General features: G+C 41.3%; 1 protein-coding gene across 1 annotated transcript in view; it reads left to right on the forward strand.

Annotated features, from left to right (window-relative positions):
• Positions 1-16,806, forward strand: part of USP7 (ubiquitin specific peptidase 7) — a 98,739-nt gene that overhangs the window by 63,867 nt on the left and 18,066 nt on the right. Inside the window, exons 12-19 of the mRNA XM_024194045.3 lie at positions 537-646; positions 1,743-1,899; positions 3,238-3,382; positions 4,030-4,160; positions 10,079-10,213; positions 14,781-14,882; positions 15,718-15,823; positions 16,259-16,351. Coding sequence (XP_024049813.1) covers positions 537-646; positions 1,743-1,899; positions 3,238-3,382; positions 4,030-4,160; positions 10,079-10,213; positions 14,781-14,882; positions 15,718-15,823; positions 16,259-16,351 — 979 coding nt within the window. The remainder of the gene's footprint in view (positions 1-536; positions 647-1,742; positions 1,900-3,237; positions 3,383-4,029; positions 4,161-10,078; positions 10,214-14,780; positions 14,883-15,717; positions 15,824-16,258; positions 16,352-16,806) is intronic.

Consider the following 16,806-nt stretch of genomic DNA (forward strand, 5'->3'; position numbering starts at 1 on the left):
CTATCTTCCCTGTTTAGTAAGGCCTCCCTGAAGTCACAAGTTTTACCTGAGTTCTCCCAAGACTGCAATAGCAAGAAATAAAAAGAAAAGCTAGCTATAATGGGAGGACCTTTCACTCAGCAATCTTCCAGCACTAGCTGGATCAACCTTCTTGAACTTAGAAGTTTCATTGGTGCTATATTGCATCTATATACATTTTTTTTTATTCATTGACAACTTACTTGTTCATTTATTCTTAGTAGTTCATTGTGATGTTATGATGCATTTGCCTTACTTATTGCTCTTCTTTTAAATAATTAACTATTTTGTTCTAAGTGCTACTGCAGTAGCAGCTGGGAAGCTCAAGAGGGTACCAAAGTACCAAAAAGTTATGAAACATCCTTGTTGCCCCTATCTGTCTATTGTGTGGTGTAGATGAAAGCTCATGTAGTACAAACTAATCTGAGAAATGCAGTTTATGGGTAAAAATGATTTTCTTTGAGTAGTTTAAGAAGACAAACTTAGAGTCTGAACTTGCATTCTTTTCAAACATACAGGAGGCAGAGAAAGGTGTGAAGTTCCTAACATTGCCACCAGTGTTACATCTTCAGCTCATGAGATTTATGTATGACCCTCAAACTGACCAAAACATCAAGATAAATGATAGGTAACTCTTTTGCCATGATAAAGTTTGAACTTGTTGAAATATGATATGGAAACTATTTTGCCCAAAGTCTGGCTTTTGGGTTTTCAGTTGACACCAGCAGGGAGAGGTACATGAAGACATATGCTGAAGAAAGCTCCCAAGAAATAGTTCTGATAATGTGCATTGTGACTTATGAATTTTTAGTGTTCTGATTGACAGATTCAGCTGTTTATTAAATATCCATTGTTAACCATTTACTGGGATATGAAATAATTAACAAGTTGTTTAGTTTTTTTAAATGATGCAATTTTATATAGAACCTTGTTTACATCATTTGGGTATCACAAAAATAAGAGAAGTTGCAATAGTGTAGTAAGCCACTGTTTTTAATACATACCAAATTCCTGCTGCACGAATAAACAGAATTACTGGGTCTCCCCTACTCACGTCACTTTTTCTTTTGGCTCCACCACACACACGCTCTATTTCAGGACATTCATAACACAAGTAGATGTGCAGTTTGAAAAAACCTGTACTTTCTTTTATGTGGATTTTGTATCAGCCAGGTACACCTCTATGAAATGAGTTCTGGATACTTCAGTTCTGTTTGCAAATTAATTTACTATTTTCCAGCAAAAAAGGAAATTGAGGAAATCCATACGTTACAATAATTGGAGAATGTTGTGTAGTGTGGTCTGATGCAAAATAACAATAGCGTTCCAGTCAAAAGGTATCTCATTTAGCAGTTGCAGTCTTGCAGCACCTGCAAGGAATGGGTTTTTGAGCTAGATTCTGTTCTCGTTTACATTGTGGTAAATCCAGAGTAACTTCTTGACTTCAGCTGAGTTATTCTGAATTTACACTGCTTTGTAACTGAGAGCAGAATTTGGTCCCTTGTGTATACAAAGATTATTTATATCCCATATTAACAATGTAAAATATGCTGCTTTACCCAGTCGTTGCAGTTAATCTCAGATAAAAATGATGTTGTAATTTGACTTGTTCAGTTATGTATTGTAACTTTCTTTAGTGAAGTTTATAAGTGTAAATACATTTCAGCATAAGAGTATTATTCTCTTAACTACAAGTAAAAATACCTAACTTTTTTTAAAATTAGGTTTGAATTTCCTGAGCAGTTGCCACTTGATGAATTTTTACAAAAAACAGACCCTAAAGATGCTGCAAATTACATCCTTCATGCAGTACTAGTACATAGTGGAGATAACCATGGCGGACATTATGTTGTTTACTTAAATCCTAAAGGGGATGGCAAAGTAAGTATTGAAAAAGCAACCAAACTATTTTGTTTGTAGAGGGTGTCTTATTCTGTCTTTTGAGGCCGTTGAAGCTTCTGTCATGGAGCAACTCAGAAACCTGCAATTAAGATTCCTATTGCTGATTAGAGTTGCCCTAGGAACCTTTTGGTTTCCAGGAGTGGGGATACTAGAATACTTGTCTTTGAAACTAAGTTCATTTTCTCCAATACAATGCTTGTTCTTGACAGAGTTTATTAAACTGTTCCTCTCTCACTCAGCTTCTAGTCCCACAGACTTAGGGAAACTTAAGTTGTACAAAAAATCTTCATCTTTTTTTGTTTTAGTGAAGGTACTGACAGTTAGAGGCATTAGGGGTCTCTCGCCCACTTAAGGAGGAGCAGGCTCATGCTTGTCTGCTGTTGGTTGGCTTGTGGCCAAATAATTTAGCTAGGGGAATCCTTCCAGTCACACACATACATACTAGGGCTCCAAAAGTGTGTGCAGAAGGAGGCTGCCCAGCATGTCTTATGTCTTTACTGTCTGTAATACATATATTTAAATCCAGGAAAAAGTTAGGGAAGTGTTTCTAACATCTCTGATTCAACACTCTGTTTCCCTCTGATGTTCTCCTAATATTATGAGATAGGCCATTCTGATGACTAAATATAACTGGAGGTTTATCGGTCAGGTACATCTTTCTTTGAGATATTTGCATTATGTGCACCATAAAATGTTTTTGAGCAGTTAATTGTTTATATTTAAGAGGAGAAAGCCAAGATTCAATGTAAATTTGTTTTTCATATTTCCCCTTTAATTTTCACAACAGATAGTTTACAGATAAGGATGAAGTTTTGGGATGTTTTATTTCGTATTTGCCACAGTATGCTTAAAATTTACAAGTAGTAGTTGGATACTTTCGTGCACCACTTGCTTTATATATCATTCTACAACAATAAATCAGCATCAGCTATCTGAACTTCATGGTAGTAATGAAATATATTTGGATAACAGATCAGATTCTGTTAAGGAAATAATAATTTGAATAGTTTGGCTAAAGATTGCTGTTTTTCATAAAACAGGCTCAAATATTTAATTAATAAAGCATCAGAAATTTAAGGCCCTCTTTATTTTTTGTAAAAATAGAAGGTTGCACAACTTATGTTGAACCAGTGGGATATTTTTAAAAAAATTATTCTATTGCTTGGAGAAAAAGTTTTATATTTCAGTCACTCAAAAAAAAAAAAAAAAAAAAAGAGTTCCCATTTCTTGCATGTAATTTAAGTCAGTTAAGGTGTGAGTTAATTTGAGTCAAGAATACTTTTTTTGTATCTTTAAATAATTCACTTTTCCCCCCAGTGGTGTAAATTTGATGATGATGTTGTATCGAGATGTACAAAGGAAGAAGCAATTGAACACAATTATGGAGGTCATGATGACGACTTATCTGTTCGGCACTGTACTAATGCTTACATGTTGGTTTACATCAGGGAATCAAAATTAAGTATGTATATATTTGTGTATCTTTTTTTGTGTGAATGTTGATTAAACCCAGATATTGAAATGCAGAGGTCTGTGGTTATCTTTGAATCTTAAATTGTCATCTTTCACCATATGATGGAGCTTCAGAAAGCTGCAGTTAACCTTGGAAAATGTTAGTGTTTGACCAGTCTTTATTCAAAATCAAAAATGTCTTTAGCTGACATAGTGGTGTCATAAGTGTACACTACAATACTTCACTTTCTCTTCACAGTAATTGTGTAATAGCCTTGATTGTATTTTGAACAGTAGAAATGGATTACCATTATTTTAATGTAACTGAACCTTAGTGACGAGAACTAGATCAGGCTTGATATGTATAAATTTGAGTGTCAGTAAAAATGTATTATCCTAAAAATCTGACATTTAATTGAATCCTTCATAAGGGTAAGATATAAATCATGAAAATGGTGTCTAGCCTAGATTAGAAAGTTCATCCTGTGCCAGAATGTAATGATGCTATATCAGATAAACAGTGGTTTTAAAGATGTAAAAGCTTTCCTTAGCTTATCATCAGAAATTGTTGCCCCAAGAATAGTCATGAGTGTGTATGAAAGCCCTGTTAGATATAAATTATTGTAAAATGACATCACAAACCCACTTTCTTTTTAGGTGAAGTTTTGCAACCTGTCACAGACCATGATATTCCTCAACAATTAGTAGAACGGCTACAAGAAGAAAAGAGAATAGAAGCTCAAAAGAGGAAGGAGAGGCAGGAAGCTCACCTCTACATGCAAGTGCAGGTCAGCTTTCAAACAGTAACTTAAAACCAACTTCTGCTTTGAAATTTGAAGATAAGAATATTGACTTAATAGTAGTCAGAATTCTAGAAAACGGATATGCTAGAAATGGTGGTCTTGCCCAGGTTCTGCTTACATTTGCATCTTCTTTAACTCAGCAAAAAGAATGAGGAGTACTTGTGGCACCTTAGAGACTAACAAATTTATTTGAGCATTAGCTTTTGTGGGCTAAAACCCTCTTCATCAGATGCATGCAGTGGAAAATACAGTAGGAAGACGTATATACACAGAGAACATGAAAAAATGGGTGTTGCCATACGAACTCTAATGGGACTAATCAATTAAGGTGGGCTATTATCAGCAGGAGGAAAAAAAACTTTAGTAGTGATAATCAGGATGGCCCATTTCCAACAGTTGACAAGAAGGTGTGAGTAACAGTAGAGGAAAAATTTGCATGGGGAAATAGTTTTTACTTTGTGTAATGACCCATCCATTCCCAGTCTTTATTCAAGCCTAATTTAATGGTGTCCAGTTTGCAAATTAATTCCAATTCTGCAGTTTTTCAGAGTCTGTTTTTGAAGTTTTTTGTTGTTGGAGAATTGCCACTTTTAAGTCTGTAATTGAGTGACCAGGGAGGTTGAAGTGTTCTCAGACTGGTTTTTGAATGTTATAATTCAGTGGTTCTCAAACTTTTGTACTGGTGACCCCTTTCACATAGCGAGCCTCTGAGTGCGACCCCCTTATAAATTAAAAACACTTTTTTATATATTTAACACCATTATAAATGCTGGAGGCAAAGAGGGGTTTGAGGTGGAGGCTGACAGCTCACGACTCCCCATGTAATAACCTCGCGACCCCCTCAGGGGTCCCAACTCCCACTTTGAGAATGCCTGTTATAATTCTTGATGTCTGATTTGTGTTTCTAATGTTAAACCACCCAAATCAAACTTTGGGTTCTCTAGTTGTTTAAGTTACTTATTGTTTGGTGTGAACCACAAGTTTAGGGCTTGATCCAACAAACAGTTCTTCTTTGAGTAGATGCGGTTATGTATTCTATTTGGGCATGTGCGCATCCAGCACACTGGAGCCAGATAATTTTGCCTATCAGTAACCCATAGAGGGGCAGCACTTGTGGCCATAGCCCCTCCCCAGTTATATGAGGTGCCCCCCTTCCCCCCCCCCAGTTCCCTCTTATTGCCCATGGCTGTAGTCGGAGCCCAGTGTGATTTTCACCTCAAAATCCTTCTATTTTAGTGACTTTTCTAGTTCTATATAGTTAATTAGTACCCTAATATAGAGTTAGTTAGCTTTAGTGTTAGTTAGCTGTAGTTTAAGTATTTCCCTGATGATACCCTCACCAGGGTTTAAACATTGTCTGTCATGTAGGGGAGTGATCCCCAACAATGATCCCCATACATGAGGAGGAGGCATTTGGGCCCGGAGTTTGGTCAGTTCAGATGCCCTTCCCTGTCACCCTCCAAGCACCCATTTTGACTCCTTGGTCCAGAGCAGTGTTCCAGTTTTTGCTCCTTTCTCTCATTCCCTCCGTTTGGGGGGCTGGGTGGCCCGCTTTCACGATGCTTGGGGCTTGATCACCACTGACATCTGGGACACTGTCAGATCAGGCTATTTCATCCATTTCCTCTCCATCCCTCCCCCCGACTCTCCAGCCCTATCCTTCTTCAGGGATCTCTCTCACAAGATGCTGCTCCGTGAGCAGGTTTGCTCTCTACTGGGTAGGGGAGCAGCAGAGGAGATTCTTCCGGAACACTGTGGTCACGACTTCTGTTCCTGGTACTTTCTGCTGCCCAAATCCAAGAGAAGGATAAGATCCATTTTCTACCTTTGTGGCATCAACAAATATATCAGATACATGAGGTTCCAAAAGGTCACTCTATCGGCTATTCTCCCAACATTGTCTCAGAGAGACTGGTTTGCTGATCTCGACCTTCCCGACGCCTATTTTCATGTGGTGATTTTGCCGGGTCACAGGAAATTGCTTTGATTTGTCATAGCAGAGCACCATGTTCAGTATATGGCGCTTCCATTCGGCTTCTGTTCTGCCCCTTGTGTTTTTACTAAATGTGTGGTTGTGACGGCATATCTCAGGAAGAAAGGAATCCACATCTTCCAGTATCTGGATGACTGGTTACTGAGGGGCAGGTTCAGAAAGGAAATTCTTGCTCACGTCGACATTATGCTGTTCTTGCTCAATCATCTGGGTCTCATCCCAAACACTGGGAAGTCAACTTTGGTTCCCACTTCGAAAATAAAGTTAATTGGGGCCCTAGTAGACTCTAAAAGTTTGAGAGCTTTTCAGGCAATTTACTACCTTTTGCCTCAGTCTGAAGTCTGACTTCCATGACAGTTCAGGTGTGCCTGAGGCTTTGGGGCCACATATCCACCCGCTTGCAAACAAGTGGCCCACTTCTCAAGGTTGCACCTTCGCTACCTCTACACTTGGCTCAGGATGTTTTACTGTCCAGCTCTTCACCCCGTATAGATTGTTTCATCTTCCTCAACAGGTCCTGGACTCCTTGCAGTGGTAGATGCATCTAGAGAACATATGCTAAGGTGTTCCCTTTGTCCAGCCTTTGCCAGCCAAGGCTATTGTCACTGAAACCTCCTTGATGAGTTGGGGAGCACACCTGGGGTCACTGAAAGTTCAAGATACATGGTCGGAGCAGGAGTCCTCACAGCATATCAACGTGCTGGAGCTATGGGCCATGTGCAATGCATGTCGTGCTTTTCTGGACTGTGTCGGGCTCAGTGGTTCACATACTTACTGAAAATGCTACCATGACGTATTATTTGAACAAGCAAGGGGACCACTCTCCATGGCACTTTGCCAAGAAGCAATCAGTTTGCGGCAGTTCTTCATTGAGGAGAGTCGACCACTTGATTGGGGTCCAGAATCATCTTGCGGACCATCTCAGCAGGAATTTTTCCCTGAGTCACGAGTGGACTCTGAAGACAAGTGTCCTCCAGGTCATCTTCGCAGCTTGGAGCATTCTGACGATTGACCTGCTTACTACAAGGGACAATGGGAAATGTCACCTTTCTGCTCTCAAGGGGGCCTCAGTCCAGGCTCCCTTTCCAACACTTTCCATGTCAGCTAGCGATCAGCTCTCCTGTATACATTTCCCCAGATCTTGATCATCCCACATATCATCCTTAAGCTGAAAGCGGATCACGCCAAGCTCATTCTCATTGCCCCAGCATGGCCAAGGCAGTGCTGGGTCTCTGACCTCATGCTGTCAGTTCAGTCTCCCTTATTCCTTCCTCTCCATTCTGACCTACTCACAGAGAATCAGTCACACATTGCATCCCATGCTCAGCTCCCAGCATGGATGCTTTGCAGCTAAATGAGGAGGAAGAACAGTTTTTGGCAGCTATTCAACAGGTTCTACTCAACTGTAGAAAGCCTTATCTCAGAATGGCCTATTCAGCTAAATGGAAGTAGTTTTCAGTGTGATCACTGGCCCTCAGAATTCAACTGATGCTGGTTTCTATCCATGACATCTTGGAGTGCCTGCTGTACCTTCAGTTGTCAGGACTTGTGTAGCTCATTGGAAGTGCATCTGGCAGCAATATCGGCATCACTCTCTCTCTCTCTCTCTCTCTCTCTCTCTCTCTCACACACACACACACACACACACACACACACACACACACACACACACACACACACACACACACACACACACACACACACACACACACACACACACTCTTCAGGGAAGATCAATTTTCTCCAATACTATGGTAGCAAGATTCTTAAAAGGGCTTCTTCCTCTCCATCTGGTCTGAGAGCTGGTTTCTCTATGGGACCTTAACGCAGTCCTAGCAGCTTTAATGGGACCCTCATTTGAGCCTCTGGCGTCTTGTTCTTTTCCGCTTTTGTGTCAGAAAACTGCGTTCCTGGTAACGATAACGTCCACAAGAAGAGTGTGAGAGTTGCAGGTTCTGATGGCAGAACCTCCTTATGCACAATTCTGATAAGAAAAAAGTGACTTTATGACCACACCCAAAATTTTTGTCTAAAGTGGTCTCTGTTTCATTTGAACCAGGTATTTACCTGTGGTGTTTCCTAAGCTGCATTCGTCTCCTGAGGAGTAGCCTCGCCATACATTAGATGTCAAATGACGTCTAGCCTTCTATCTGGACAGGACTAAACCGTTTTGTGCTTCGCCTCACCTGTCTCGTATGCAGATCTGATGAAGGGTCAAGCAGTCTCTTCACAGACTACCTCTAAATGTAAAACAAAGACTGCATATGAAAAAGGTTCAGCTATGCTTCCTCAGCAGATGCGAGCTCATTCTGCGAGAACACAGCCATAGTTAAAGGTGTTCCTCAGTGATGTCTCAATATTGCCTATTTGCAGGGCTGCTCTGTGGTTGTCCATATATATGTTTACGAACCATTACACCATTATTGCATCTCCCAGGGTGGATGCAAGTTTTTGTAAGGTGGCCCTGCAATCCTTGTTTGAGTAGACTCCAAGCCCCGTGTCCTAGGATGTGTACTGCTTGAGAATCACCTAAGTGGAATTTATAGTTGCATCTACTTGAAGAAGAAGAAACGGTTACTTACTGTGATTGTGGTTCTTCAAGATATGATGCAGACGTGTATTCCATGACCCAGCTTCCGTCCCCTTTGCATCAGAGTCTAGTGTCTGGGTGTCCGGTGCGAAGAAATTGAGAAGGGTCGTGGCAGTGCTGCCTCATGTAGCCCTGGGAGGTGCTATGGCCAGTAGGTGTGAGTGCCACTTCCCTACAGGTACTGATAGGCAAAATTCTCCAGCTCCGGTGCATTGTGTGGAATACACGTCTGTGTGTCATCGCAAAGCACCACAGTTACAGTAAGTTACCATTTCTTACACCTGCAAATGTCACCTTGAGTCCTGATAAAATTAATAGTACTCCTCAGGGGGAAATAACAGTATATTCATGGGCATCTCTGTTGGTCCACTGTTTATTGTTACTTATACAAGAATATAACTTTTCATGGCTTTTTAGAGAGGATTAAATTATTATATTAGAGGAAAAGGGCTAGACTCTTACAGTGCAGTGTTAGGGTAGCTCAGGTGATCTCCCATAAATTACTTTCTGAAATTGGAATATAGCTAGTTATAGCCCCCAATTCTGGACTGCAGCTGAGCCAAGTTCACCATGTAGGAGTGGAGGAGAACTATGTTACCTTTGCATCTCTCACATTTTTAGATGGCCAGGGACCAGAGCAGTCCCCAGTGTTACCTAGAATAAGCCCTGTGGCTGCTGTTTGATATACTGTACTGCTATGGCTTCCTATGGAGCCATCCAGCAGCACAAAATAGGCAGAGCACCTACTCACTCCCTCCGTCAAGCCCATTATGTACTGCTAGTAGAGGCAGTGCTGGCCCTACACCAAAATGAAATTATACTTAAACCAGGGCTTTTCCACAGTGGCGAGATCTCCTGGGTGTGTGGTTCCTGTACTCCCCTGCAAAATTGGTATATTGATCAGAAACTGGTCCATAATATTTTAGGCCCCATTCCTGGAAACTAAGGCACCATTCCGGGAAACACATTAGTGACTATTCCTTTTGAATGCAGGGGCACTTCTCTAATACTAAAATTATTAATGTGCGTAAGTGTTTGCAAGTTTTGGGCCTAAATGCTAATGGCTTCGTGCTGTGTTTTGTCAGAACGTTTGGTGTATTTGTGAATTTTTAAACATGGTTTTGAGTAGCATAGTTTGTCTGAAATTTCATTAATAACGTATATATTTGAAAACTTATTAACACAAAATGATTTAAGTGTAAACATTGACACTAACCAATAAATCAATTAAATTCAGAGGCAAAGCTTACATCAACAGTGTTTTTGATTCTTCAGCTGTAAACTATATATAAGTAATGTTTATAAAATGTTCAATTTCAGATAGTGACAGAGGACCAGTTCTGTGGCCACCAAGGCAATGATATGTATGATGAAGAAAAAGTGAAATATACTGTGTTCAAAGTATTAAAAAACTCCACACTTGCAGAATTTGTTCAAAACCTGTCTCAAACAATGGTAAGTTTTTTCTGTAGCACAGTATCTAACTATACATGTGTTTAATACATTTTGATCACTTTATAATCTTTGAATTCTCTTGGTATATGTGACTGCTTCTTTTAGGTGTGCTTGCGTCCCTGTGCTCTGTTTTTAGGACTTCGGTAGCAGTATCCGTTAGGCCTGCACATGCACTGTCTGTCTCTTCTCATGCTGCTCCATGAGGCTAGTTGGCACACTCAGGCTAACCCCCATCAGTTCCTTCTCTACCGCCCCTGGCTAGAAACGGAGCTATTTGCTTTTCTGTAGTTAGTTAGCTTCCTAGTTCTTAGTTGTAGTTGTTTTTTTTTTTCTTTCTCCTTATCTTTTCCCTTAAAAAAGAACGAACAAAAAAAACCTATTTTATTTTCCCGCTTCTCTCCTCACGGGGGACCTTGCCCCTACAGGGTATGCCCAGATCCCTGGGCTTCAAGAAGTGCTTCTCTTGCAAAGAGGCAATCCCTATCGCAGAAGAGCATGCCCAGTGCATTTGCTGCCTCCTGGAAGGCCACATTGAATAAAAGTGTGGTCTTTGCGAATAGCTCAGGCCCAGGTCTCCTAAGGGTAGAGAATTCAGGCAGAAGATTATCTTCATGGAGGCGGCTCTTCGACCCTCTTCATACCCCTGCCACGAGTCACCTTTCAGACGTGAGTCTTCCCCATAGCCCTTAACATCTAAAGGCTGTGAGTCAAAGAAACAAGGCGCTGACCCCTCTCGCAAATCATCAAAAAGAGAGCAGAAGTCCCCACAGTGAGCCCCAACGTAGCCGTAAACGTTCTCCGGCACACTCGGTATCCTCAGTTCCACCAGCACAGAGACCTTCTCGGTCCGGTGCTCATGGAAGTCCTCAGTGGCAGATACTGTTGACAAGCCTACAGCCAATGGGCACAGGCACCAAGTCAACGGCACCTATGGACAAAGGCAGGAGTAAGCACTCCTCTAAGAAAACATCAGTACACGATTCCTCATCGGTACCGACCTCGACACCTCATCTGACACCAGAGCAAACGATATGGGCAAGACCCCCATCCCCCACAGTACTGCCAACAGCACTGAGTCGGACAACACCACTGGAATTCCTGCACTCCACGCATCGGGGTCTCCTCTTCTCAGTGCCGGGACCTCCGCACCGAGTTCGCTTGGCACGGGATTGTTCCCCACTGCTCTGCCATGCTCCCCTGCTTTCCAGTGAGAGCTTGGACAGTGAACCTGAGGAGGTGGCATCTCAGTACTCCTCAAAGGCTCCTTACGGTGCCCAATATCAGCAGAGCCTCAAGGATATCCTCAGATGGCCCCACCACCACCATCTTGGCATGGCCATCCATGGGCATCACCACCAACCTCTATGCCGCCACCCCAGTGGGACAAGAGGTAGTTCATCTCCTCCAGTTAGGAGCCATAGAATCAGTACCTCGAACATCTAGAAGGCAAAGGTTATTTCCGAATACCCAAAAGGAAGGGAGGTTGGAGACCAATACTAGACCTCAAAGCTCTCAACAAGTTTGTCAAGGCTTAAAAATTCAAGATGGTCACTTTAGCAACAGTCATTTCAGCGTTGGAACAGGGAGACTGGTTTTCAGGACACCTATTTTCTTATCTCAATCCTACCGACTCTCAGACAATTTCTCAGATCCTCTCTAGGATAAGGCCACTATCAATACAGGGTGCTCCCCTTCAGACTGTCATCGGCCCAAGAGTATTTTCCAAGGTTCTCTCAGTAGTGGCCGCCCACTTACACTCCCAAGGGATCATGATTTACCTGTATCTGGACGATTGCCTCCTCAGAGCCCAGTCTCTACAAGAGGCTCACTGAGTCACCGAAGCTGCAATACACTTGTTTACAGAAGTGGGTTTACAGATCAACGCCTAGAAATCAACCCTCACTCCAGTGCAGCACCTGGTATTCATAGGCGCTGACCTCAACTCTAGAGACCAGAGCTCCCCTTGCTCAAACAGATTCTTCTCTTTAGCCACACTCATATAGACCATTCAAAACTGCCTACAAATATCAGCCAGACACTGCCTACAACTCAGGGCACATAGCAACGGGCACAGCGGTAATATCACATGCCAAAGCTTTACATGTGGTTCCTCCAGATGTTTGTGTACAGCCCAAACAGGGACAGACAAGGTAAACTGCTTTCGCTACCCACCTGCGTCAAAATCTCCTTAGATTGGTGGAAAGACCCAACCAACATTTTCAAAGGGATCCCCTTCTTGCAAATCCCCCCATTGTTGCTTCTAATCACTGACATTGCTCATGTGGGGTAGGGGGGGATGTGCATATCTAAACGTCCTTAGTACCGTCAGAAATGGTCACCCACAGAGAGATCCCTTCACATCAACCTCCTCAACCTAAGGGCAGTCAGGAATGCCTGCACCCACTTCTTCCCGGTGATCAAAGGATCACACACAAGAGTCCTAACAGAAAACGTAGCCTGCATGTACTACATAAATCCACAAGGGAGAGCCTGATAACCCTCCCTCTGTGCAGAGGGGATGAGATTATGGAACTGGGGTGTCTCCCACGAGGTCACACTGTCAGCAGACTACCTCTCGGAGGCACATAACTTGATAGCAGATAGTCTCAGTCACTAATTCCCACATGACCACAAATGGGAGCTAGACCCAGTAGTACTTCACGATCTATTCAGGCAATAGGGGACACCGACCACAGAGCTTTTTCGCTACTTACTTGAACAAGAAATGTCCCCGCTACTGCTCCAGAGCAGGGATAAGACAGAGCTCCCTGGGTGATGCCGTCCTCCTCTGGGATGGGGACTTCTTTACACCTTTTCTCCTTTTTCCCTACTATTGAAAGTCCTGCTGAAAATTTTAAAAAAGACTGAGCACACATCATTCTGATCGCTCCTATTTGACTGAGACAGACCTGGTTCCTTTACCTGTCACAGCTCGCAACATGCCCGCCAATCGCTCTCCCAGTCACTCCGTACCTACTGTCCCAGGACAATGAATATCTCCCACATCCCAACTTGGGGGTTCTCTGTCTCAAGGCATGGCTCCTTCTTGGTTCAAATAACTAGAAAGTTCCTGTTCAAAGGACATGCAAGAGGCGTTATTACACAGTAGAAAGTCCTCAACACAACATACTTGCGTGCAAAAATGGTCCAGGTTTTGGATTTGGTGTACTTCCCAACAAATCTCCCCGACATCCGTGACTCTTCAACCTCTTAGACTATACTCTGGCCCTAAAAAGATTGGGGCTGTCTGTAAGCTCTCTGAGTCCACCTATCGACTATAACAGCCTTCCACCTCCAGTAGAGGTATACTCAGTGCAGTCACACCCAATCACCAAAAAGTTCCTCAAGAGTATAGTAAACCTCTTCCCACAACCTTGACTTCCTCCTCCCACATGGGATTTAAACCTGGTGCTGAAAGAACTAACTAGGCCTCCCTTCAAACCCATAGCCACCTGTTTCTCAATGAAAACAGCTTTCCTGATAGTGATTACTTCAGCCAGGAGAATAGAAGAAAGAGCAGCTCTGATGGCACATCCTCCCCCCCCACGGTATTCTTTCAGGGCAAAGTTATGCTCAGGCCACATCCAAAATTCATTCCTAAGGTAACCTCCCGTTTCACGTGAACCAATTGATTCATCTTCCAACCTTCTATCCCATGCCTCACCGAGGCACGAGAGAGGCTATATTGCACATTCTAGATGTCAAAAGAGAATTAGCCTTTTACTTGGCCAGGACAAAGGCTTTCAGAAAGTCCCCCAGGCTTTTCCTCTCTATTGCGGAAAGATCCAGGGGCTCAGGAATATCAGCCAAAAGGCTCTCCAAGTGTGTCTCGAACTGCATCATACAGTGTTGCCAGGTTCTTAATATAACCCTTCCACATATTATTCATACACACTCTACAAGGTCTATCTCCTCATCTGTCGCCTTCTTCAAGAATGTCGCTATCTTAGAGATCTGTAGAGCGGTGTCAGTCCACACTTTTGTGGAACATTATGGGATCACTGGGGACTTCGCCACTGATGCCATCTTCAGCTCCACTGTGCTGTCATTGGAGTTGGGTCAGTTAAAGAAGTCTCAGCCCTCTGGAAGGGATGCTGCTCAGGAATCACCTACAGTGGAGCACCCATATGGACACTACTCAAAGAAGAAGTAGTTACTCACCTTGTGCAGTAACAATGGTTCTTTGAGATGTGTGTCCCTGTGGGTGTTCCACAACCCACCATCCTCTCTACTTCGGAGTTCTTGTGAATGACACTGTGGTAGAGAAGGAACTGAGAGGGGGGTTAGCCCACGTCGCTGACTAGCTTTGTGATGCAGCATGAGGAATGAGAGTATATGTGCAGGTCTAATGGATGCTGCTACTGAAGTTCTCCGATCAGTAGTGTAGGGAGGCAAGCACACCTACAGTGGAGCACCCATAGTGTCACACATAGTTACTGCACAAGGTGAGTAACTTCTTTCTGTCATAGTTTGAATGTTTGTACACTGACTAGTTTTGACTGGTTTTATTAAAGTATTTTAATTTTTTTTTTAATTTTCTTATAATTTTAACTTTCTTTTAACTTAGGGATTTCCACAGGATCAAATACGGTTGTGGCCGATGCAAGCTAGAAGTAATGGAACTAAACGACCAGCGATGTTAGATAATGAAGCGGATGGCAATAAAACTGTAAATATTTGCTAATAGGGGAAAAGTTAATTCTAAGTCTGTCTCATTTACAGTTCCAACAGTAAAGGTGTGGCCTCAGGACATCAAAGTCTTAAGTGTTGGAAACTAACCTATGTCCCCTGTAACACCATAGAAAAACTTGTGAAATCTGGGACCAGTGTACAGTAGCCCTTGATTTAGAGTAGATTTGAGATTTGGCAGATTGATTTTGAGATTTGGCAGATCTAGATCTTTTTACTGTAATGAAAGGAGACACAATCATTATTCATCTGTCACTAACACTAACTTCTTTACATTTTACTACATAATATAAAATGTAAGGGCAAATATGTTATGAGTTCCATGAATGCTTTAGAAACTTCATAAAATAAAGTGTTGCATATAAATACCAATAATATTAGGGATACGAAAAGTTGTACTAGCCCCTGTGTTAAGTTTATCCTTAATTTTTGTTCTTGCTAGTATAATGGACATGGATGGAAATAAAATATTTTTAAACATACAAGAGAGTCCACTTTAAGTGAAATTCTGTGCAGTTTAAAGTTCTGTGTGTAACTTTTTAAAAAACACACATCAAAAGCAGTATTTGATATTGTTTTGCTTACTTTAGCAAGCTGGTAGAGGATTGCATATAATCTTTAACTCTCACCAACATAGCTAAAAATGAGGGACTTACACTTCCCAACAGTGTAAGATTCCTTATAAGTTCTTGTCTTGTTTTAATTTAAATTATGCAGTTTGACAACTCCACTAAGTTTTCTGCCTATATGAAACTCATTTAAAGTCATTTTTTGCTCATGTTGTGTTTTATATATCCTGCTTCCTAAACAAACAGATGATTGAGCTCAGTGACAATGAAAATCCATGGACAATATTCCTGGAAACAGTAGATCCAGAGATGGCAGCTACTGGGGCAACATTACCCAAGTTTGATAAAGATCGTAAGTATATATGCTAAAATTTCAGAAAATACAAAATCTCTTATTCTATATGTACCTGAAAATCACTGAGTGCTCCTTCTTTGGCGCTCACTCTGCCTGATGTACTGTCAGATTGTGGCTCTCAGTATAGTTTGATCACCTGACCTCATTTTGTGTTGTCCTCTTCCAGGTTGGAGAGAGACTGGGATTTCAGATGTTCTAGAATGAATAAAATTCATTTAATCAGCTGTGTGGGGGTTATTTAGCTTCAATATTTAAAAAGTATTTTAAGGAAATTATCTTGTTACCAGGTTACGTGTTTTCTTATTAATTAAAGACATTGTTTTGTGACTACTGTGGCCTTGAGCATGAAAATGGAATTTACAGTTAAGTAATCCTCAGTTGTGCTCAAATTATGGCTTTACTTCAGATTATTTTTTGTTTCTTAACTTGTAGATGATGTAATGTTGTTTCTGAAGATGTATGATCCAAAGACTCGGAGTTTGAATTACTGTGGACATATCTACACACCTATATCCTGTAAAATACGTAAGTCTTTAAACTCTTGTTGAGCTGTAATATAATATGATCAATTATATAAATATAGCATTTTGCATTTAACGTTAGTTATACTGTTAAAAGCGAAATTCAGGAAATACAAAAATGAAGGCTTCTACAGCAGCATTAACCTGTCCGTTAGACGTGCATAATATTTTCCATTCCTTTGTTTATGTGATAAATGTATTATTTGGTATATTTTTAAAAGTATGGCATGAAATATGCAAGGTTTGCAACATAGCTGCAGGAACCTTAACATTTCTATTTCCTAACTTAAATTGAACTGGGAAGCCTTAATGGTTCATTAATATAGCTTAATAGCTTTTTTTTTTTTTTTTTTTTTTTAATAAAAAATATTTTTTTTTTTTTTTTTTTTTCCCCCTTAAGAGAGAAAATTGTTTTTGCTCAATAATTGTAGAATTTAAATGTCCCCAGCGAGGCTTTGA

The sequence above is a fragment of the Terrapene carolina genome, unplaced genomic scaffold (genome assembly GCF_002925995.2).
Source record: "Terrapene carolina triunguis isolate 2854851 unplaced genomic scaffold, T_m_triunguis-2.0 Scaffold93, whole genome shotgun sequence".
Taxonomy (NCBI): domain Eukaryota; kingdom Metazoa; phylum Chordata; order Testudines; family Emydidae; genus Terrapene; species Terrapene triunguis.